The sequence below is a fragment of the Anser brachyrhynchus genome (genome assembly GCF_964034855.1).
Source record: "Anser brachyrhynchus genome assembly, chromosome: 2".
Lineage (NCBI taxonomy): Eukaryota > Metazoa > Chordata > Aves > Anseriformes > Anatidae > Anser > Anser brachyrhynchus.
Genome location: NC_137695.1, coordinates 99,193,450 through 99,218,779, shown reverse-complemented (window position 1 = coordinate 99,218,779; position 25,330 = coordinate 99,193,450). Strand labels below are relative to the sequence as shown.

The 25,330-nt window shown below is 40.0% G+C and overlaps 1 protein-coding gene across 1 annotated transcript in view; it reads right to left on the bottom strand.

Moving 5' to 3' along the window:
• LOC308189189 (uncharacterized protein) overlaps positions 1-25,330 on the bottom strand; it is a 208,308-nt gene that overhangs the window by 171,418 nt on the left and 11,560 nt on the right. Inside the window, exon 3 of the mRNA XM_080578961.1 lies at positions 15,666-15,775. Coding sequence (XP_080435087.1) covers positions 15,666-15,725 — 60 coding nt within the window. The 5' untranslated portion in view covers positions 15,726-15,775. The remainder of the gene's footprint in view (positions 1-15,665; positions 15,776-25,330) is intronic.

Below are 25,330 nucleotides of genomic sequence, written 5' to 3'. Positions count from 1 at the left end.
TAAGCCTATTATGCACCAATGGAGAAGGGACCTGGAATCATGGATGTATGTCTAAAATGGGAAGAAAAGAGTGTCTGTCACCAAAATAATAAAAGTGGCTTGATTTTTCATGACAGATTCACCATCAGAGCAATTAAATACTTTTAAAAGGCCAGATCTCATGTTACTTTGCATCTGAAAGCCCACAGGAAAAGAATAAATAAAAAGCACTGCGTAGAAATACCACACATTAATACTTTAAACACAAAAATCTATACTATAACAGAATTCTAATGAAACTTACCTTTTAGACAAACTTCTAAATGAGTCTCAACTATAAACAGCTGGGGGAAAAGGGAGCAAAACCACAATTTTGTCAAAATAAAGACCCAAAGTATTAGGTGTCATAGAAAATGCACATGTCATTCTTCCATAAATAAAGTTGCTAAGCAGATTTACTGTGAAACAATTTATGCTGTGTTATGTAAATCGCAAAATTCTTAAGCCTGCTTGGTTGTAAAGAACAAACCTGTGAAAAGAATCCATTTTTACCATCAGTAACACCATACATTTAGCAGGTGTCTATTTTACCCACAAGATATGCAAATTAATACATAAAATGCCAAATGTATCAACTATTCTAATAGCATTTTTTCCCCTCATTATTTTTTCCCTAAATAAATGAACAATTGCCTTATTAGACCTAGATGGATGTCCCTTTCCAATTTCTTTATAATCAAACAGGAACTTGGCAATGAACCAAAGTGTTTACTCTGCACAGAACACGATGTTTTAGCTACTACTTAGCTACTCCTCCTGTAAGAGAGTCCTATCAAGGACTCTATCAAGTATACCATGACGTATATTCATTATAGAGAATAAGCTTCTCAGCTGGCCTGTTTCCTACCCACTTCCCAGGCAACACTAAAAAGTCAGGTTACAGAACCACAGATACTGCTGGTTAGAATCAAGGAATCAAATTAGAATACCAAGAATAAAACAAAAATCTAAACTTAAGAGGTTGGAAGGAACATGGAATATGAAGAGGTGACAGGGTGAAGGGGAGGAGAGTAGGACGGAAGTGAGAGAAAAAGATTCAAAAAGCTAAAGTGAACAAAAACTGATTTCAAGGAGCTGAAAGCATAGCACTGAAACAACAGAAGCCAGAAAGTCCATTCACTTTCTACTGAGTGGAACGAAGGGAATGAAGGCAAAGAGACTTAAGAGACTGAATGAAGTGAACCCAGCTTTTGTTTACAGATAACATGACAGCAGATAACAAGTGCTGAATGAGTAGGGTGACTACAAGTTACCCCTTGCAGGGCATGGCTCTAAGTCACACTGTAGCTTTCAATATCTATCATTAGCTGTTATTATTAAATAGGTGATTCCCTGCATTTTCTGATACTAGATTTCCTCCCTCAATCAGAAGGGAAAATCTCAATTGAAGCTTTCTGTGCCCACAGATTTCAAGCAGTTGTAACTGAAAAAATAAATCCATCTTTTCATTCACTCCAGCTTATAGGCCCAGTATTTAGTTTCCATGCACATCCACAAGAACAAAAATGTCAAATGTTCAAATCTCTCTGAGAAGAGTGACCACAGTCATAACTGGACTGTTCTGAAACCAATGAAAGGCTAAGGAGATAATTCTTCCTTACGTGCTTAGCCTATACACTGGTGTCAAAAAGGCACAGGTTGAAGGTAAGCAGAAGGCACATTTCTGACGTAATGAGAAATAAAGTGCCTGCAGTTTAATTGGTTGCCATGTTCTCACACATTGGTGATGCCAGCACTTGAATTCAGAAATAGCCCATGCTCTTCTGCCTTCCCACATCTTGGAAATGAAGAAGCCAGGCAGCAGAGAGGCACAAGCAAAAGGGGTTCCCCTGACTGCCCACCGTCCAACTGTAGGACACTGATAGAGCCTCCCAGTTTGTAATGCGCCTAGGAAGTCAGTGCCACTGCTAAGCAGATACAAACATGACCCAAATAGTAGAAGCAATCAGTTTTGGGGTTGCTTGGGATTCAAGTGTTTTTCTTCTGATCTTGTAGCTGTCTTCTACCATACCCCATTATCACTCAGCCTCTGTGATATGAGCGCCAATGGAATTTTCCCCTTGCAAAACTGAAGCAAATGATTATGCAAGGTACTGCAATGAAGTTAAGCCTTTCCATTAAAACATTGCATAGTTGCTGATGTAAGATGATTTTTAAGAGTGGATCCTTTTCCTTTTTTTCTTTTTTTTTTTTCCCCCTCTAAGTTTAGCAGTTCCTGAAACTGTTATGGATGTTAGATTTCTAATTATTTTAGTTGTTTCTCACTGATCACTAAGGGTGATTGGCTGGCAGATGGTATGAATCAGTCTGAGTGCAAGGATTTGCACAGTACAGTGTTTCCAAAAAATGTGTAGTGAATATTCAAGACTCTGTCCTGACTGTATACCCAAATTAGTCTGATTGTCTTCTGCTTTCAACCAGTTCACCTGCAGCAAAGAAGTCACTCAGTTTCAGACTCACGCCAGGTAAAATTTCAACATGTATGAGAACAACACTATCAACAACGTGGGAAATGTAAATTAATAAAAATGAAAATTCTTAATAAACAAAAAATGAACATCTCAATTGACTTCTATCTTATGTTTGTTCCCATTTGCTCTCTGCACGCAGGTAAAGTTATTGTCTCTATTTTTTCCACCAATAATTCATTTATATTTATGGAGTCAAAAGGCTTGATTTCAAATTCTAAAATATAATAGAAACCAAACCTTATTGTAATTATAGCAGAAGAGACATGAGCAGATATTATAGAGGAAGAGGGGTATGAAGTGGAAACCATGAAAGAACAAACAATAAAGAAAGAAACTGATTTATCTCTCAAAAGTTTGTTGGGCTGCTTGGAGAGGTGAATGAGGTGGTATTATTTATGCCTTTTCATTAAAATTGATTTAAGGGTGTTTTCAGTTAACATGGCAAGCCTATTTAAACCTTGTGTTTTCTTTTTGTATTGCAAAGTATCTATTAGAACGTCTCTAAATTCATATAAAATATTACGTGCATTCGGTGGTTGGGCCTGCATAAAATCTTAATGGAAACAAAATAGTAGCTTTTTTGGCATCAGTGCTTTCAAGGCATTCCTGTTTACAAAGACTCTGACTTTTCTGTTTACTGATACCTTCATGTCTCATCTTCCAGAAAAAAAAAAAAATGAAATCATCAAATAGGTATTTGGTCTTCCTATTTGCTCAGTTTAAAGTACAGTTAATACCTCGTTAAAAACAAAAACATAAAACTAAACAAACAAACAAAAAAAACCTCCATACATTTCTAGTTTGACTGCCTCCAATAAATGCAAAGTTATAAAAGGAGTCTGTCAGTTATAAAAGGGAGTAGGCTTCACTTCTAATGCAAGAAGTAAACTTCGATTTCAGGGGAAATTTACCCTGAGACAACTGTATTAGTCAATACATAAAATAATGACAGTTCTTAGGGAGTAAGGGAATTAGAGATTACTGATGTATCACAGCCTGCCAGAATTGCAAACACAAGGACTAGGACAAATTTTGTTGAGCAATACATTCAACTCGCCTGGAATTTCTCTCCCCACCCCCACAAAAAAAAAAAAAAAAAAAAAAAAAAAGAGAAAAAAAAAAGCAGGAATGACTTTACTTGAGCTGTTTGGAGTAGACTTAGCGACTTAGCCAAATGAGGACACAGAAGAACTACAGAAACCTCAGAACTGTCCTCTGCAGTTTTAATGAAAAAAAAAAAAAAAGAGTAACTAGTACTTTTTTTTTTTTCTTTTCAGAATAGTTTGGGAGAAAAGATGATGTTTTCTTTCTGGTTTCCAAGCCTTTGGAATGCATTTTTTGACCATTCTTTCCCAATGCTTTTTCTTTGAAAGCTAAAAGCTGAGAGGATCACCCATAACCTGATTCCAGAGTTGTGGATTTAAAGTTCACAGAAAGCCTCCTACTTTTCCCCACAGAAGACTAAAAGTTATATAAAATACAGATATTGAGAGCTCCACAAGTCTCATGGCATATTTGTTCCCAACCCAAACCAACAGAAATGCTAAATAGTACAGGAGCTGCTCTATATTCAGATAATTTTCAGACATCCTAAGTGAACAAACGGTACCAAGACAAAAATTTCAACCAATCATCTGCCAATATATGTTGAACCTTTGTAAAAACAAGGCTAAGAAACTTGAATAAAAGTTACATTTCAGTGCTTTTGTTATTCGTTTTCCACAGCTCTGTATGCAAGATCTTAACCGTGCTGCCAGAATAGACCGATGACATAATGCAATATAAAGTTATGCTTTGAATCTATTTTTGGCACTGTTCCATGCAGTTCTTGGTCTGTTTCCTTAAATAAAAAGTACATTAATTGCTGGGATGCATTTTTAAGCAAACATACTGTTTTGAGCACTGCTGCCTTCTTGATAGCAGATTTCAGTCTACATTTCAATTGCAATCTATTGAGACGCACCACAAATCTGAAATTTCATAAAATCCAGAGTAAGGTCACCAAATCCAATTTCAGCTACATAGGACAGGAAACCAAAGTATTTCCACTGTGCAAGCTATTATAAATTTCAGTCCTTTGTAGCTGAAATCAGGATTTGGACCACTGAATTTATTTTCCCCATTTGTCTCCTGTGAAACCCAGTTCTGTATAGGCGTCCACAGAAGAGGCTGGTCTGTTCATTTCAGTTGTTTGAGCTACTTTGCATCAGTTTTAGTAAACAACAGCATGCCTTCCATTTTTCCTTCTCAGACATTTTCTTTCTTCTTAGAGAAAGCATAAAAAAAAAAAAAAGTAAGTGCTTTCTTCGTGAGTCTTCGGCCTTACGTAGTGGCCTGTCCTCCCAGTGTCCTTCCCCAGGCCCCGAGTCATGCATCACTCATCTTGTCACATTGAACTCCAGATGCTCCTACCCTAGAGAATGCTCTGACTCTGGCAATTTTTCTTCATTCTCACTAACAATTTGGTAATGAAATATTGATTTTTAGTTAGATTCATATTGATGCTATTAGGTTTGCATTGATAAATCATGCTGGCCTCCTGTCTGAGAGGCTAGAAAGTGCTACACTGAACCCTGGAGATTACAATCAACTCATTGATGTGTTAATTTGATGGATTTTTTCGTTCTCTTAGAAGGAGTAGGAGGGGTAGGGGAAGATTTTTCAGTACGGCTGTTGTAAAGTTTTCACAGAAAAATCAGGGACAGTAATTGTGGGTTTTTCTACACACATTTGCTTTAAAAGTATCTTTCTGCCTATTTGTCCAGAACATAAAAAGAAAGGAGGGGGGAGAAGGACTCGGGTTGAGAGGATATGACACACCTTGTAAACAGACCTCCAGACTCCCACATGGAGTGGAAAAAATAGGCACAGTTAAATCCCAATTAAACCGTTCAGAGGTTGCAGTCAAAAAGCATTTCCTTCTGCTAAACAGGTCTTCATGTAGAGCTAAATCCCAGGTGAGGTGAACGTACTGTGGCAATGGGCACCCCCTCAAGCTGGCTCCACTCTACCTGGAGAGGCGGTGGTGGGATAGCTCCCCCCTTCTTCCTCCAGCAAAGTGCCACTTAGAGAGCCAACCTCCACATGCATCTGCAGCCTATTTAAAACAGCCCCGTAGCTTTGATTTATGGTACTGTGCAAATGTAATGCCTGTCATTAAGGGACAATACGTGCCTAACCAAAGGATTACATTGTGATTTCCTTCAAAGGCACAGCATTTCAAGGGAGTGCAGCAGCCACTACAGCACGGGGCGGGGCGGGGGGGGGGAAGCTTTTAGAGAACATTTAAGTCAAAATTCACTGTATCATTATTTGGTAAAGAAAACCATTTCACATTTGGGCATTGCTTTAGTTATTTTCCCTGAAAGTCTATCATCCTCCCCTCCACTTGCATCCCCCACCATGCCCCTCAGCACCAAAGGACAGTAGCAAAGCCCATTTGACAAGAGACCAATCCTGTAAGTAGAATAGGCCAAAAGTCTGTTTCATTAATAAAATCATCTCCCCACTGAAATAATCTCTCAAATCCTTAAACTAGATGCACTTTTTTTTTTTCCTTTTAGTATTTTCATCTTTTTTTTCCTGCCCTTTTAAAAGAACACTGGTGATCAGACTGCCAAATCAATGACGTCTTCACCGAGTCTCAATACCACACAGAGCCTACGTTGGACCAAGGGAATTACCAAAAGAGCCTCATGAGAAGACAGTCCACCTACCCTTGATTAATAATTATTGTATGGAGTTGGGGGGGAGGGGGATTGATTTGAAGAAACTCCATTATCAACTCCTCCTGCCCTTCCAAGAGGCTTTGCTACTCCATTCAAGGTTGAACCATTAAAAATAATAAAGCCACTGCACATAGGGCAGTTTATTATTACCTTAGCTATTTTGTTTTGGTGCCAGCTGAAAGAAGGGAGAGGGACTTGGAGAAAAAAAAAAAAGGAAAAAAAAAGCTTTTTGTGCCAGGTGGAAATGGGCACCTTTTTGCTGGAACCTGATTAAATAAGCCATTTATGAATTAGGACATTTTCTAATTAGCTTCACTTCAAGACTCTCACAACCTCCCTCTCCTTAGTCTCCCTCCCGTGTGAAAACATACAGAGTCCTGTCCTAAAGAAATATGTCTTGGTATGTAAGGAGGCAATCATCTGTACCTTGAAAAGATGATGTCAATGATGAAACTGTTAGTTAAATTCTGTTGTACTATTGACATCTTAATGCCACAAACCCAGCTGGTACGAGATCAGTAACTTAAAGAGCTGAGTTCAGATTAATCTCTTTGAACCTTGCTGCTGAGCTGAAAACTCTGTTTGACAGTCTAAACTGCCAACTTCATCTTCTTCTCCCAGTTATACAGTAGGCTAAATGCTACAAAAAAAAAAAAAGCACCCTGCTAATGCAAAGAGGTTTCACATGTAGCACGGAAATTTAAACTCTGGCAACCATTTCAAGCATAGCTCTGTCTCTTTGCACACATGTAGCAGTTTGCATTACCACATATGCTGTTAACTAATTTACTCATTTATTTAGATTTTTACAGCACTTATCCCATGCTCCAAGTGCTTTTAGAATTATTTAAACATTCAGTGCAACACTTAACATTTAAATTTAGAATACTTAGGTTATGGCAGAACAACCAAATTTAAAGCTAATTGACTCTACCAAAGCACCCTCACAGAAAACCCACAGGGACTTAAAGCTATCAGCCCAACTCTATCCCAAATGTCTACCTGAAAAAAAAAAAAAAAAAAAAGAGGAAGAAAGGAAAGGCAAGCAAGCCTCTGTGCTTCTGCAGTTCAAACCAATAGAGACTCTGAAGACCAGGGAAGACAACTATGGTCCAGGATCAAAAACCCATCAAAAAAGCACCCTGCCAACAGCTCTATGCCTTTGAAAGCCAATTCCAGCTATTCTGTCAATGGCTGACCACATCCCAAACTACTTCATCAGGAGTTATAAATCTGTGTCCACTGAAGTCACGTCAGCTCTCTCCTACGAGCACAAGGTGGCTCAGGGTTTATACCCACAGTCAGGCTACCATGGCTAAGCAAGTTACCAGAGATCAGTTGAACCTAGATAACTCTCTTTGAGTGCCCTTATAGCCCATCATAAATATGAGGTAATTCAATTTAGCCTGCAATGAAAATAGATTAAACTAAGTCATATCACCTTACATTTGTCAAAGGCGAAGAGGACACACACGGACTGTTTCTGCAGCTTAGCTGATGCATGGTAACCTGTTAAACTGCAGTAACTCAATTGCAGCTCTGAGCCCTAAACTGCAGTCACTCAGAGGGACCCAACTTCTTGACACTGAAGCATGTCATTTTTTACTAGATTTTTTTCCAGTAACCTCAACAATTGCAAGTGACCACAGTAAGAGCAAAAGTCACGTTGCGTGGTTTAACTACAGGGTAATTTAACTAGATGTGCAAATACTTGTGCCGGACTGCTCATTTGAATTCAACTTGAAGCTTTTAGGTCTTCTACTCTTACTATTGAAATGCTCCCACTGCTGATTTAAGAAACTTTCACGGGGCACAGGGTGTCAAGAGATAAATGCAAAGCACTTGAGAGAGTGCAGAGTTTAGTCAAAGCCATGCTGCAGTCACAATATGACAAGAAAAAGAATTGCAGGAATAGTGGGAAGAAATTAAGAAATAAGATTAAGGGCTAAGCTCTGGAAATTGTGTCTTTTCTGACTGATTATGTAATATTTGGTGATAATTTCAGGGACTGTATAATTAGGAATAACATGGGGATCTAGAGGTCTGTATTTTCTACATGACAAAGCACAACAAGAAGGTATGTACTACATATAAACAGTAAATGATTTTCTGATTGCTAGCCATTTTCCTAATTATTTCTACATCACACTTCCTCAAAATGTCTTAAATGCACTCGATCCAATTGACTGAGGTTTTTATGTCACCCCTAACACTGTAGTATTGGTTTGCTTCTATGCAGTTCAAAGATAAAATCCCTTGTGAAACTGCCCCTAGAAATCTCAGGGTATCTCCCACTTGATCTTTGCAGTTCTCATACTTTGGACCTTATGTGCACAGACCCTGTCTCTCCTCTTCTTTGGGCCTTTCCTGTTTTCATCTTGCAAAGCTCCAGTTCACCTCAGTTTCCGGGTCCTGAACAGGCTGGAGAAATGGGCTGGCAGGAACCTCATGTAGTTCAACAAGAAGTGCTAAGTCCTGCACCTGGGTGTAGTCATCGCCACCTCCTGCCCGAGACATGGCCACCGGAAGAACTCCAGCCTTTTTGTTTCACAGATGGCATGGAGGTAGCTTCTAGGTGGGTGTTCACTTCACTCAGAAGTGAAAATCTTGCAAAATGTGGCAAATCATAGCAAGTTTTCAGTGAGTTTAGCCCTGGCAACAAATGAGATCTGATGCCTCCCTCCACAGGGAGCAACAGCACGGAGTGACATTTTGACCAGCCCATCTCCCACCTCCTTTCCTCCAGATGGTGTCCCCAAAATGAGACCCTGGGCCCAAAGATGACACTGGGTCCACGGGGTCGGAACTAACCAGGAGGTGTCTTGTGGTTTGCCACTGCAGCTTGTGCAACTGGCCTTCCCCCGACCCGACCCTCCCCAGCCACACACCACAATTAGATTTTGCGAAAAGACAAAACCTCTCTTCCTCCATCTCTCCGTAGGAGGTCTTGGGGAGGGGGCTGCTGAGAGCAGTGAGGGGAGGGGGTAGAAACATCATCAACATGCAGCATAATTTCCTGCTTGCCAGCATATCTTAAATTGATGTGGCCAACAGCGTTCCTGGTGAATGTTAAATTAATTTGGAAAGTCTTCGTGTATTGTTCCTCACCATGAAAAGCACTCATCACCTCTCGCTGGCTATCTGCCCTGCCTGGGAACGGGGAGGGAAGCTTAGCAGGCCACAGCAAAAATGTTCACAAGGCTGTAGCTTGTAGCTTAGCACGAGAGCTGGGAAATTCCCCTCACCAAGATATCCAAAATATTGGGCAGCAACGATAGCTTTGTCTTGAATGCAGAGAATTCAGAATTTATTAATGCTGCTGCACCAACTGTGAAAGGAAGATTGAATTGTCCTTAAAGGAAAATAAAAGTAAATAATGATGTTCTGTTGGCTTCAGACTTACTTAAAGCCTGCTTAAAGGTTCAGTATCTAAAAGCTCTCCAAACTAACAGCAGTATAGGTACAGAAAACAGTATTATTGAAATGTCAAAAGAACCAAGAAATATTTAAAAACCTAATAAATCATCTTCTGATTAGCTCGAACTGAGCATGTGAAATTGTACCGGGTTTGCTTAAATGCTATAAGGAAGCAAGAATGATTCAAATTAAATTCTGTAGAGCAGGTTTCTTTCTTTGTTCTTTTAAAAACCACTATATTGTCAAAATTTGATTCTATATTATATTTAATTTCCCACTGCTGTTTTACCTCACCGTAGATGCCTCCAAGTGTAGCCAGTCTCTTTTCCAGTGCTTCTCAACTATTAGCTCTATTTATTTTTTTAAAGTTATTGAACTCACTCGCGTTCTCCCTCTGCCTTATATTTCAGAGGATGCTGTTACATATTAAGCCATTCTGTCTTTTATCCATCTAGTAATTTTGATTTTTTGTTTCCTCCTCAGAATGGATTTTTTTATTATTAAATCCATGTTCCGCATCAGCCCACTAAGTTGAAGACTGACCTTTAATTTCATTTTGCTTTTAGGCTTCCATTTCCTTCCCTAAAAAGTATTTTTGGTATTTCTTTTCTAATTAGAAGTGCATCTGAGTTGCAAGGAATCCCTAATCCCTTCAGCCTCCTGAGCACTTGGATCCAGAGGTTTGAGCAGCCACAGCCAGACTGGCCAGCTGTGGAGCCTGGAAGTGGACCCTGCCTGTAACTCCAGTGGCCTGAAGGTCGCAACTTTGGGAACCGGAGTTTCCATGAAAGTCGCTATTTAGAGAGAGACCAGCTACTTTATTTTTAAAAGCTTACAGTACACTAACAAAAGGAACACGACTCTGGTTTTCCCAGCAATTACCCAATTCCCATGTAAGAGAGAAAGGTCTCCCGGTTCATCCACTCAGGAACTAGAGTATTGCCTCATAAAACAGACCAGAACTCCCCTGTTATCACTCAACTTGTTCACTGAACTTTAATTATGAGATATCACAAAAAGAAGCACTTTAAAAACACATTTTTAAGACTGGCCTTAATAATACTCATACTGCAACAGTCAGTGACCAGATAGGGAGACAAAACAAAATGCCCAAAACATTATTTCCATCATTCTGCAGAATGGGAAAGTCTCCTTATAGCTGAGGGTCCAAGACACAGGAACAACATGAGCTGCTTTGTCATTCATCTTATTGCTCCAGTCTGCATTTGCTGCCTCACCAATTCAAACATACAAATCAGAGTAGAAGGTGACTGTTCCTGACCTCAAAATTTTCACCACACCTACTGAAGTGGAGCAGCACGTATTAAACATACGCGTTTAATATGTTCAATGTATTAAACAATCTTGCCCACTCATCCCTCCCCCACATTGCACCAGCACAAGCAGATGTCTCCTCCAGAGGTATTAGCGGGCTTGCTGGCTTTTCTGACCCGTGTTTCAGGTCATAGTGTGGGTAGATGCCTGTTTCAAGCAGTTTTTTCATTTCCTGTCTTGCAGACAGAGCTTATGCTCATCCCAGACCAAGCAACAAAGTTGGAAAGATCACTCTCCAGGCTTTCCATTTCAGACTCCTTCAGATTAACAGTGCCTGACAGCTCTATCCTAAAATGGACTCCTCTTTTGCTGGTGGAAGCCAACACGCACCCCAGAGTTCACATTTCCAGGCAGGCAGTAGGGACTAAAACTGGGAGAAAGGCATTATCTCCATTTGATAGAGAGAAGAAAGGCAGAATGATAAAATGACTTGCTTAAGGGAGGACCAAGAAACAAACTCTCATCATCTAACGTCCAACCTCATGCCTTTAAGGTGAAACCTTATTATCCATATTTGCCGGCAAAAAAAAAAGCAATAGGACTAATATCAAAGGGTGGAGAGAGGTCTAATTTGAACAATCCACTCATAAAGAAACAATTAGTAAAAGTACCACGAAAGAATATACCTTCCTGTTTTCTTTTTTCCAATTCCACATCAAGAGTTCCCAGACTAGGCTTACCTCATTTCAGGTGACCAGAAATGCAAGGAAGCATGGATTTTAACACCATGCACTATCAGGAATAAAGATCAGAGTGACAGGGAGCCATATTCATAGCTTAGTAAATTAATTAATTAACAGTTACTTGCATTTAGAGGAAGGGAATGGCTACTTAAGTGGCCTGCTTAAGAAAGGATAGTTTAGCAACCTTATTGATTTCCTGTGTACACCTAAGCGGCAGTAACAATTTTGCTTCACCAGTGAGGGCCTGACCTTCAGCCCCAGGTTTGCCTTCCCAGAGCATCCCATATAACACCAAATGATGATACATGATAACAGAAAAAAAAAAAAAAAGAGAGAGAATGATCTTAACAGGCCCCAAGTGCTTGATGGCTTTCAGTAAATGACTTCTCATATGCAGGTTGCCAGACTCTGCTTAAAATCAACAATTTAATATACTGCATTGGCATCAGCAGGCAAAGGCCTAGGTAAATCTAAGAAAAGATAATCTGTCTCAGGACTCTGGTGTATCATTCAAATCTCTGGAAAAATCAGTATATCATGCAATAAACATCTCAATCCTTTCTCTCACAATTAGATTGCAAGAAAAAATAAAGTTTGTTTTCTGCAAAATCATTAATTACAGGAGGAAATAACTGCCATTTTTAACGTGTCCCAGATTATATATATATCACTAGAAAATAAATTAACCTTGACTTTTTTTCTCTTTTCCTTTTTTTTTTTTTTTTTGATTCTATCAATTTCCATGTGGTCTGCTTCCTTTTTCTAACTGGTAGCCCCAGAAACTTTATTCCTGGCCAAATTACACCATAAACTTAGGCTAATGAGTTCTGCCAGGTGTTTCACTGAAAATTAGTTATGTGTGTGAAAGACTTTTTAAAAGACAAGTGTATCAGGTACAGCAGGGTGGTAGTAGAAAAGACTGTGACTACTTAGTGTAAAATCCATCCCCAGCCACTCCTTTCTGCATAAACCCTGCCCTGGTCATGGGGAAGGCCATGCTCACTAATAGTCAGAGAGGGTATTTGCCATTATAGCTGATTGCTGATTACAAGGAAATGCAAACTAAACAGAAACCCTGAAGATTCTCTCCAATGGACCTATTTCAAGAGGGTGAGATATATATTTGATATATTTTAAGCATTTGGAAGGGGAAAATTCAATCACTGCCATACATATTTTCCGTCCCTGTATTTTTTGTGTCAGATCGTCTGGCGTGGGTAGATTTTTTAAGCAGAGTGTTTTCTGCAGAGCTAAGCCAGAGATGGAGAGATTTCTTTGTACCCAAAGTTACATCCCCTTAAATGAGTTTGAATGTGGCCTCCTGAACATGCAATGCCTGTATGTTCCCTTTGTATGTGAATCAGGTAGAGGTCCACCAGCCACAATAACTGGATTGCAATCTTCTAGTAATTATCAATAGGCAGCCTTTCCCTTTGTGCATGCCTGCTGGGAAAAGTAGTATTTATCTGAATAACCTCTATTCAACATTTTAAAATCTTGCTACTTATTCAGATTAAATCTTACTATCATTGTTTCTAGAAGCTATCAGGTATTGTTGGGAAAGTAGTTATCTTGCTTCTCCAGTCTATTCTTTGCACTAGAGATATGGTTTTGTGGAGTTGCAAATCGGAATTTAAAAAAAAAAAAAAAAGGGAAAGAAATCATCAGTCCATCAGGATTTCACAAAACCAGCTAATAGGTGACACAAATAAGATACATCTCTTCAGTAAATGAATAGAAAACAAACAGAGGAAATGCTTATCTTCCTGTTTTAATATGTTACTCCACTTTTTTCTAATATTTAAAATCTGACCACCTGCAAAAGATTATCAAGAGCCTCTGTGGATTTACAGGAATGCTCACAGTACTTGGAGCAAATGAGGTGCTCTCTCTAGCACACACTACTCGCTGTCATTCAGTGTGCTAACAGCGAGAGACAGGGCCATCAGCAATGCAATTGTTATTATTTGGTAAAGGCTGGTGGTGACTTATGAGTTTCAGAATGCAGCTTCCTCGTTTGTTTAATGTCGAGAGATTACGGTTTCCATTTGCTATGGTTTTATAACATGCAGGTGGGAAAAATCTCTTTACTGAAAGCCTGTCGGTAACTGATGCCAATGCTGAAATATCCCCGCTCAATCCTTGCAAAACGAACCTGTGCCATATTCGGGTGTGACACAAGGCACAGATCCTGCGACTGATGCACACTTTTGGCAGCTGCCATGGGTGCCCATGGACAGGGCACCCCAGCCAGGTGCTGCACCCCATCAGGGAAGAGCCAGGTGGGGATCAACCCACGTTAGTGATGAGACTGCTGCAGGCTCAGCTCAGCTTCTGGCCCTGCTTTCTTCTGTCTCTATGTGGGGAATAAATAGAGCACGTCCAGATAGGAGAGGGGTCCTGTCCCGAGGAACTCTGATGGCCTGGAGAAGGGATCCATCTGTACACAAACTTTTTAAAAGGCTAGGGAGGATTTTACAGACTGCCAAACAGTGGGTTTGAATGGCAAGATAATTGAAACATGGGCCCTTCCAACCTCTTTCTGCTGCCTATTCCCAGCCTGACAGCATGGTACCAGGTCATGGTACCACATGCCCATGCGGTACCAGCCTCCTGGCTCCCAAAAACAGGGCTTTGCTTTTGGGGGTTCAGGTTGAGCTATGTCTTCAATGCACCAAACCTACATTGCTTTAGATCAAAACCAGTCTGTTAACCAGGCTGGCAACCCCAAATCATTTTACACTGGAAAATAAACAGGTTAAGGGTGGGTAGGCACCTATAAGGAAAAAAAAGAAAAAAAGAAAAGAAACACTTCTCCACTAAGGAAGGTTCTTTCTTTCATCATAGGAAGACAGAAATCAGACTCTACCACCAGCCTAAGCTCAGCACAGGCAGATAAGGAAAATGTCCACGTTGAAGGGATCCCCATAAACATCTGCAGAGCATGGGCGCACAGAGGTAAAGACTCATAATACATGGCAAGCCACATGGCAAGAATGGTTCGGGGACTTACGGTTGATGCTGCCTTGCAGACTCTGATGGGTGCAAATGGGCTTTGTGCTGTACAAGTCCTGGTTATGGGATGACTGTGTATTACATCATTACTGTGGCACAACAGTAGGATTCTGGAAGGGTGGGTGAGTTTGGGGTTAAATTCAACAGCTCTAAAAATAATGCTTCCAGTTGAATTCAGGCTCAAGAAAGAGAAAACTGGGGGAAGGGCTAAGAGCAGGGTTAAGTGCTCGGTGTCCCTCCCTTTCACCAATGTGAAATACATGTTTTAGCACTGCTTGAAAAATTGGCTGCCCTGAGTTCCTGATATGCCATGAGTGTGAGCATGTAGGAATAAGCATAACTTGGTTACAGGACTTTGCATCTTTCTTTTGAGATCTGAGGGTATTTTCCAGCTCTGCAACACCACCTCATCAACCATGGCACAAAATTGGGGTGATGTTGGGGCCAATCTGGGGGACCATGGATCAGCCTAATGAAAAAGTGTCCACAGTAGAGTAGGGGTCCAAGCCAAAGCAATCTGATCCCCTGACTCCAGTGAAACTCTGGTCCAGGTGTTGCAGCTGTAGCTGATCTCAACTACAAACCTCAGGCTCAATCCGAGGTTAATCTTAGCCATATCAGCATTAAAACTTCTATATACAGGTTTTGTTTGACTCTCCTCATCAGAGCCTAGAAGTGCAGTGTACTTAGCATGATTTTACTCACCTCTACAGATGAGGGAAAGTAGTTATGAGAAGGGTCAAAAATCATAGTCCGCTTTCACAGCTTTGGCTCAGTCTCAAACTAGTATGCAGAAAATAGTCGTTTCACCCAGTGAAAACTGGCATTTTTTCCTTTTCTTTTTCATAAGAAAGCTTCCTGCCCGTTGCTGTTTGTGAAGGCTTTGGAGGCCTGAACACCCACATAAACACACTGGTCTAAGATGCTGCTAAAAGATGAGATCAAAGTCTGGATTCTGGAGGGGGACAATGTTTTACCTTGCAGACCTTGTTAGCAGGTGCCAGTCTGGCCTTTAGAGCACAGGTGATGCCCTCCATTTAGTCACGGATTGTATGTTCTGGGATGGTGAAGCCCATCAGAGTCAGCTCTGAGACAGGGAGGAAAACAGAACAATTTATTTGCATGCTAGGAGATGAAGAGGTCTTCCTGCTAATTTTATGACCCTCAGAAAAAGGGGTAGTTCACTTTTGCCTTAGAAAAAAATATTCTTTTTCATTAAAAAACAAAAAAAAAAGAAAGAAAGTTCATAATACGCAAAGGAAGGAAGAAAATATGGCTTAATGTACTTCCTTTTTAAGCTAGTTTGAAACAGACTGGTTGCCTATCCCTTCCCCCATAAATAAAATCTGCACTGTGTGTTTAATTATATCTTACATTTATTTTAGTCTTTGTTTCCAAAGATATCCCAAGTCAAAGCAGAAAAATCACTTCACCCATCACTGAAATTCAGTCACCTCCGGGATGAAGAATGGCAGTCAAGGGGACAGCTAGTACACAGTAACCTTGGCCAAAAACCCAGGTGCAGAAATCTGCTACCACCAAAAGTGCCATGGGACCTTGCTTTTAAAGACTTTCCCACAGTAAATTAAATGAAAGTGTATTTATCAGCTTCAGGAAAATGAAATGTTGAGTTGACTCAGCCAAGCCTCAATCTCTCATTTTATAGACTCTGGGCATCTCAAGTGTAATGCAAAAAGCATTGTGCTCCTGCACGTATAGCTTATAGCAACGATAGAAAACGTTGCAACAAACCAGTCACCAGGTAAGACTTTGAATTTCTCCAGCAGTTGAGTGTTCCAAAACCACAAGGTGATGGCAGATTCAGAGCTCAGATTCCCTCTGTTACAGACTATACATTTGCTCATCCACACCCTATTACCAATTCAAAAACAGGAAGATTGCTTTTGTCATCATTGGAACCAAGACTCATTTATCTGGCACAAGATACCTATGCACATAACAAACATATTCATTAATTGCTAGTTTAGTGCAATATTATTCACCACATCAAATGATCCATCTCCAGCATTGCTTAGACACTTATGCACATAAGACCCTTCTGAACAAAAGGTTTTCTTCTTTCAATAAGTTTGTGAAGGGGAAGAAACATTATAATGGCCTTTAGAGCACACTTAGCAGAAGTGCAGATAATGGGCACTGTGACATTACTGGTTTTTCTTAAACACACCAGATTTTTCCTTCAATTTTTTAGGCCCTGGAAAGACAAAATTTCATTGGAAAAGCAGATTTAATAAGTGATTAGAGGGTAATCATTGTTCTCTTGTAATATGTAAAGGGCAATTTTGGGTTGTGAGGTAGTCTGTGGGTCATGTGAATTTAATTGTCATATACAGACTTATACCACATTAAGTGTATCCCTAGTGAAACAGCAGAGTTGTAAATCTGTGATATATATATATATATATATATGCACTATTTTATAACAGAGCTATGGGAATAGTCCATTACCTATAAAATAAAGAAATAACGTTAAATATGCCAAATCAATTTCCTCGTGAAACCAGCAACAAATACTTAGCTAGTTACTGCAAGAGACTCCAACATCCAGCTCCAGTTCCACACACTGTCCCCATTTCCACCATTTTAGCTAGTGCTTGCATTGCCAATATAAGAAGTGTCAAGTCAAAGAAGACATGTTGTAAGGTACATCAGAATAAAGCAAGTGTTAAGTTTCTTTCCCATATTTCTTTGGGGGGGGGGGGGAGGCGATTTTACAGGAAAGGGAACTAAAATAAACAGATAGGGACCTCAAGATTGCCTATATGCAAATGCAATGCTAACCATCTCGTTTATAAACTTGTGGGGGCCTGAGGTTGAAAACTTGCCCCATTTGAGGTCGATGGGTATTCTGCCATTCATCTAAACGAGGATTGTTCTGAATCCACTTTGTGAATTCGCTGCAGCCTGCACCATGACTCTTAAATTGCTCTCCTAGTACCAATTTCCTGCTCCTTCATTAGTCTGTCCTACTCCTGAAAGCAGATGCAGCTCAACTCCCTCCCCCAAAACTTCCTGCTCCTTCATTAGTCTGTCCTACTCCTGAAAGCAGATGCAGCTCAACTCTCTCCCCCAAAACATCTCTCTGTTGCCTTCTGGAACTCTTGGATGATCTCCTCCTTTCTGAGTTACAGCTTATGTAGAAGGGGCTTCACTAGATAACATAAATAAGAATTTTTCAGATGCAGCAGCATACCAGTTTGTCAAGTCCTATGATAGGAATTTTAAGGACTGCTGAAAGGACATTGCTGAAAAGACAACATTTGCCATTTCACAGTGATTATGTTACTGTGATATCACCAGTTCTATATACAGAAAGATATCCATTACCTCAGGTATCTAAAGCAGAATATGTGAGAAGTGTTTGCTGTAATGAAAGAGAGTAAAGAAAAGTGAGTGAAGAGATGAGTGTTGTAAAGAAAAAAGGCCACAGTGGAGTTTGAAATCTAGTATACCTCTGCTGCCTTAATGCAAATTTTTTTTTTTTTGCATTATTGTTATTCTTTTGGCAAAAGGCCATGTGCTAAGGCCAGAGCTGTAGCCAGGATTTTCAGCCTTAACCCTGAATTTCCTGGCTTTTACGGGTTTAAAGCCAAGCTTTTATGTTACTCAAACATAGCTCTATGTAGCAGAATTGATTTAACAGTGTCCTTTAGCTAAATGGAGAATTTCCATAGCAGTTACTTCAAGGGTTTTAGAAGTCGCTCACCTGAACTCACGGAACTCCAAGGCACCCTTTCAAACGTGCCTCCTGATAACGTGCTAATGCCTGGACTTCAGAGGCAGCCAGCTTCATTGAAGGCCTATGCTAAATATTATCCATGTAGCAACAAAGAAACCTCCTGCTTACTCTTTTATACAAACTGAAAGTGATTTGCAGCCCATTGTTTTGCTCAAGAGGACAGCAACACCTCCCTGAGGCTCTTCATCCAAGTGGATGACGAACATGTTTCCAAGTTGAAGCTCCTTGAAAAGAAATGCCAGTTTACCAAGACTGCATGTGGAGACATGGGATGGTCTCCCAGCATTGAATAAAGCACCACGTTACGTACATTGCACAGGACAGGATGAATACATTACAGACATGCAGCTTTAGGTAAAAGGGGAACTGATTTACTATTTGGAATCTTCAGTGTTCAAAAACCCTTTATTATTATAGGCTGACCTACATTAAAGTTTCCTTTCCTGTTCTAAGCAACATTCTGCAGGCAGAGATAACCATTCAAAAATGACTCTGCAGCAAAGAAATGATTTGAACTATGGTGCTACAGATATTAAGTATCAGAAATGAGCAGCTGGCTACGTTTTTCTTTTGACAAACCTCTTATTTCCTTTTCTCCTGGCTTTTGTTTTGTTCTAACACCTAGTTATGTATTTTGTGAGCATAAAGCAATCTTCCACGCTGCAAGTCTGTGTGTTTTAAACACCAATCATGATTCAGAACTGTAGTGTGGAGATTTGAAGCTGTTTTTGGAGCTGATAATTATTGGCTTTGGCTTCTCATTGCTTATATCTGAAAACATAAGCCTCAGTTAAAAAGGGAAGGTTGTCCTCTGTAGAAACAATACAGCTAATTCAGAAGTGGCTTAATACTTTAAGTCAACTAAAAGTACTCTATAAAGTACGTAGACATGAACAAAGTACACACAATCAAATGGGAGCGCTTCTAGGTCTATGCACCTGATTAGCTAAATCCCATAAGAGCTTTCTCCTCTATTGTGGATTTCCAGCATAGAAAAGCTTGGTTGCTTTTATAAGTAATGAGAAAGTGGGGGGGACCTTGTCCTCCAGGAAGATGGAAGGAATAAAGGGTACTCTTGTAAAATGTTATAAATGTTGCATTTAAATAAAAAAGTCTTAAATTGCGGAGCTGGTCCATGTAATAGAAGGATCAGTAATTTTAAAAGAGTGCCAGAAATGAGCCAATTTCACAAGCTATTTGAAGGATATTTTCATGTAACTTTTGGCCAAAGCAATGTTCCAAAAAGTCTGAAAATTGAATCCTAATTAGTTACGAGGATCCCTCTGGCTCAAGTTGACTATTATATTGTGCTTCGTGCTCCCGAAGCAGATGAGAACCATCACACCTTGCCAACATATGACAAGGAAAAAGGTAAACTCACCATGCCATTGCTTTCAGAAGAGTTTAAAATCAAAAAAGGAGAGAAAATTACACAAATCTTGAAAGAGAATTGCCATTCTTTCCACATAATAACAGTCATCTGGGATAATACGCCCGTATTTCACTTGTCAAAGCATGCTGTTTACTATTTGGTCTTTTAATAGTGAATTTAGTGAACATTAAGAGACATTAAGGCAAAGCAAGCATTTTTATGTTATATCAGCTCATTCCCCTGCCCCTCAATACACAGGTCTTTACATTCCTTTGTGTGTTCTGAAGAGACCCTATACATCTTTCCATATAGGTTAAGCTGACACTGCAGGAATGAACATGACCGATTTAAATCTTTATTAAAAATATAAATGTCTCAAATACTAAAACTACCTATTCATAAGACTGAGACTTTTACTCTCACACATGCTGAATAGGCTTGGGGGTTGCACAGGGGGCAGTAGCAGTCTTTTTGAGGTTTTGGTTAGTTGTTTTTTTTTCCTCCTTTCTGAATTTTATCTTGTTGTTCAACAAGAAATGAAATGCTAATCTCAGCTCCACCTCTATTGGGTCATCTTCAGGTCAGCAGATTAGAGAAATCAGTGGAAGAATGAAGACAGTCTACTCCAACTGCAGGGCAGGACAACCCAGTTATTAATCAATCTGATGGCAGCATTTGAACAATGACAGTCATCTGTCAGAAAGCAGGAGGTGGCTCCTCATTAACACACTGCTCACCTGCCCTGAGCTACAACTCTTTTATAATAATATCTATCATTCACCTCCAAGGTGTTGCTTCTTTCTTAGGCTACATGAAATAACAGACTATTTTCTGCCCTCTCCCTGGTACTTCATTTTCTTGAAGCTCACTCAGCCTACATTGCCTTACAAAAAAGAAAACTAAACAAGGAAAAATACCCAAACAAAATTAGAGAGACCAAAATGACTTCTAAATAATTATTAAGACTTTCAAGCCTCCAAATTAAAATAAATAGACTGAGTTAATAATAGCCATTTTTAACACTGTTAACATACCACAGTTATGTTATCAATCGGCCACTTTCTCCTGACTAGCATGTCAACCCTTATTTCTGCCAATCTGATTTCACCACGACCGTCCCAGCAGGTTCTCTCACACCAGCTTTATATGGTCTCATACCTTTTAGAATTACTCTGTTTTGCTCCGCCAGTTTTCATTCCACGTGCAGATGTCCAAGCCAACATAATATCTTAAGCAAATAATTCTTTCATAAAATACTACTTATCAACATACATATTTGTTATTAGATGCACACACACAGAGGAGGTCAGACACGGGGCTGAAGACTAACCCAACACAGCACTGCGTCCACCATTATCTGTGTTTAAGAAGGGGATCACAGCAATTTCCATCAGCCTCCCTGAAAGTCTGACCACAAGAGAGATCATTAAAGGGAGGGGAATATACAGGTAATGTAAAATAAAACTCAACCTACCAATTGTGTTCCAGGTTATACACTGGACCATCAAGCTGCTGGGGCACCTGTAGATTTCTTGTTCCCTTGCCTTTGATTCCAGTGCTTTAATTACTGTTCACTCTTAAAAACCTCGTCAAACAAAGAACTGGACAACTATGTAGCCTGAGGATTTTCTTCAAAGAAAATCCCCACAACGTTGGTTATGAATACACTGGGTATTACAGTTTTAATCCAAAGGTCCTGCTCACCCTATAGCTCCACATGGCCTCTTTCCTCTCTCTTCTCAGCGACTTCCTCCACCTCTCAGCCCATAATCTTCTCCTCCCTGTTCCTGTACCCCACCCTGCTTTTGATTTTTCACAGGTTATTTAAGGATGAATTTACACATAGCAGAAATCTTAAAGGGCTGTGGATTTTCTGCAGTGGAAATTGTAGCACCTCTCTCAAACCTAGGGCTCATGAAAAGGGGTTCCTGATGTGATGTTACCCCACATAAGGAGGGTCAATTGCATCAGCAGTATGAGACTATTACTGACCAGATAAAGGATAGTGATGCCTCACACCAACCAAGATCAAAATCCTTGGTGCTGGAAACAAGCTGGCTGGAACCGAACACATTCTGAAAGCTTGCAACAAAAATGGGTGAGAAAAAACAAACGTCAGAGAAAACTTCCAAGCCCACCAAGCAATGATTTTGGTGCCAACGTTACAGGAGAGCTACCATGTCCTTTCTCTGAATTTATTCCCAAGGGGGATATCTACCCCCAGCTGTTAGTAGTCTACTGTGCCAGCACCAGCTGCAGACAAACCACCTTCCTCACACAAGCAAGCCCCAGAGTGGACAGGTGAAAAACAGAGAGGCAGCAGCAGCTTAGCAGTCATTAGTAACAGGTAGCACCTCATCCACACTGCTTCTGGAGGATGACTGCAGCACGGCACTTGGAAAGGAGGGAGGAATCACAGACTCCAACTTCCCAGAAAATACCGAGCCAAACCCCATTGAAACCATGTCAGTCTGCTCAAATGGGCTGGAAATGTAGCAGAGCTACAGAAGCTCTGGTATTTCTGGCCTCCTTTCCACTCCTACAGCAAGGACAGCATCTCATGAGCTGTCTAAGCTGCTTCCCGTTTGAGTTAGGCATTACTAGGGCATAGTGAAACAGGCAAGAAGTTAGCTTTGCAGATGTTTTCAATAATTAAAAAAAAAAAATCATTTCAAATATGGGAGTCCAAATCATTTTTGTCTCTCACTTAATTGTTAGTAGGCATGCATTATAATTTCACTAAAAAAGTGCAAATTTGTATTTTAATTTTGGCAATAAATCAAGGTAACTATGTATTATGCTGTTTCTTAACATTAGGCACTAGAAAAACAACGACAAAACTTACTGAAAATATGCAACAACAACAACAAAAATAGCCAAACACAACCACATTTTAGGAACACCAGGACCACAGTCTTTCTGTCTAAACTCTGTTTGTTTAGGCAATTACATTGCCTGTTACTTTCCCATAATGTGCTCCTTTTAGCTAGAGTGCTCTGCAGATGATTTGATGCTGCTAATGCCTGGTTCTCTAGGAGGGGAGAGGAGAAAGGAAATGTTATACCCGAACTCTGACCTCAGTGGATGGCTTTCTGGGGAATGCACTACACTAATTGTCTTCTTTTTGAGCTGCAGTGGATGTAATTGCATATATAGGGCTTGTGTTTTGCTTGTGTTACTTTTTACTGTACAGAACGGTGTGTCCACAGTGGTGCATTAAAGCAATAATAATGAAAATAGTATCCATCAAGTCATTTCAGTGCTGTTACCACGCTGGGATGTGACCACCCTGCAAGTCCTGTGTGGTTACAGCTCTGAAGCTCCCGGGCTCCCCCCACCCCCGCGCCATTAGCCCTCTCCCTGGATGGCAGGGAAGCAGCACCAACTTCACGATTCCCGTGTCTGCAGCTTGCTTTCCACCTAAAGGAGTATTTGGCAGCGTGGTTAGTCCTCCCTCCTCTGCTATAGTGACATGTGTGTCCTAGTGTGTGCACATCTTCGGTATGGCTGGAACCAGAGCATCATCACAGGGAAGCAAGCAGGCCCTCAGCCGCACCCTCCCATGAAGAACGCATGTTACAGGTGAACAATCTGATATATTTAAGTAATATACCGAGCACTAGCAAGTGAATTAGTTTCAGACTAATGAAGGTGGCCGAGCTGTTATTGAATCTTCCTCTCCCTCTACAGACATGCCTGCAAATCCTTCCTGGCTGGCTGTTTGTGCAGGAGGCCCCTGGAGCACGTCAGCTGGGGCTGATTTCTTCCCTCACAGCTTTTTCCTCCAAATAATGCTTTTTCCCCAGGAAAAAATAAAATGCTTCATTTTATTCTTCCTCTGACTCTCATTTCCTCCTTCTCTTGAACTGGGCTACTGTTAACATTAGTTCCTGACTAAAGTGATGTGTCTTATATTTTTTTTCCCCCTGTGAAAAACCCTATAAATAAATTATTTGTAAGTGAATATCCACCTTTTTTTTTCCCCAATATCATATTCCTGACTGAAGTTTCTTTATTCATTTGATTAGGAAATTCATATTATAATTTATTTTATCTTGTATTAATTCTGTACAAGTTTTACTTCATTTAAATCTCTTTCTACATATGCTTGCATTTTTTGTGCTGTGTATCTTTTATATAGTTCATATATACACATCTAGTCTCTATATATGAATAATAAGAATAATATATCTCCCTCTTATGTTCTTCATATATATATACATTTATATATACATGCATGTGTGTATATATGTATTCCTCTGTATATGTATGTATATATATATGGATGGATGGATGAATTATATATATATATATATATATATATATAATTGCCCAGGCTTTACAAACGGATGCCAGCAAGCGAATACCTGTCTATTGCTCTGTCAAATGTGACTCGCTGGGAAAGCTATTGGGTTTATAGAAGAGACAAACATTTCAGGCACGCCATTCTGGGGTAATGAAGCATGGCAACAAAATATACCTGTGCAACATTTGATAAAGATGAGCTGACACACCAGTCCAAATAGGTTCTTTTGTGTGTCTGCACGTGTCTACCATCATTGCTTTCATCTTAAAACAGGAAGGTAGCAATAGCAGCAGCAGCTGGCAGGAACCACAAGAGGAAGAGCAGCTCACACAATTAAACGTCGTTTACCTCTGGCCTTTATTTCACTCCTCCCTCCCCCTAATTTATTATGTGTTTTCTCCATCTCTATGCAAAAAACATGGGCTCAATTTTTCTTTCTTTCTCGTGCTATCTAGCTCTCTTTATAGGGGGACTAAACAAGACAATAGGCAAAATCCCATGGCATTTAGCTTTGGATCTTAACTTGAAATGCTTCTTAGTAGGGTTTTTATGGCCTTTATTGTTCTTTGATTAATGTAAAGTAAAATTAAACCCTACAGTTACACATTAGTACATCAGCTAGAAAGAAGGCAGAATTATGCTGTGCACCTCGCTGTACAGAAAACACCTTTTTTTTTTTATTATTTTTTTGCTTAATCTTCAGAGCAAAGGAAGGGAAAAACCTCTCCTGGTGGGGGGGGACCTCCAAAGGGAAGGGAAAACATGGATTTCAGCCACAGTGCTGAGCACTTGGAGCAACCCAGTTAACACCATGCTCCTAAAGAGGTGCTGAGTAACAGCTCTTCCATTGAGGTCAGCAGGAGTTTTCGTGGTACATAGAGCCCAACAAAGAGATCTCGAGGGGTCTGCCTGACCCCCAGAGATTTTGCATGCAAGGGGCATGGTAACTAGAGATAACCAAATTTTATGGTAGGTGTTATTATGTGGATCTACACTAGTTTTTTACCAGAGAGACAGCTGCGTAAATCTTTCTCCCAGGTTTAATTTAAAACCATGTTTTCAGTGTGTAGAGATGTTATGCTTATGTGTATGCTTGCAAATGTTTGCATTCAATGTAAGCGAAAGCTTAAGGATGTATAGCATTTTGGCTAACATCTTCTACCAAACAGGCGAAAGTCCTTCTACTATATATATTGTGTAAGGC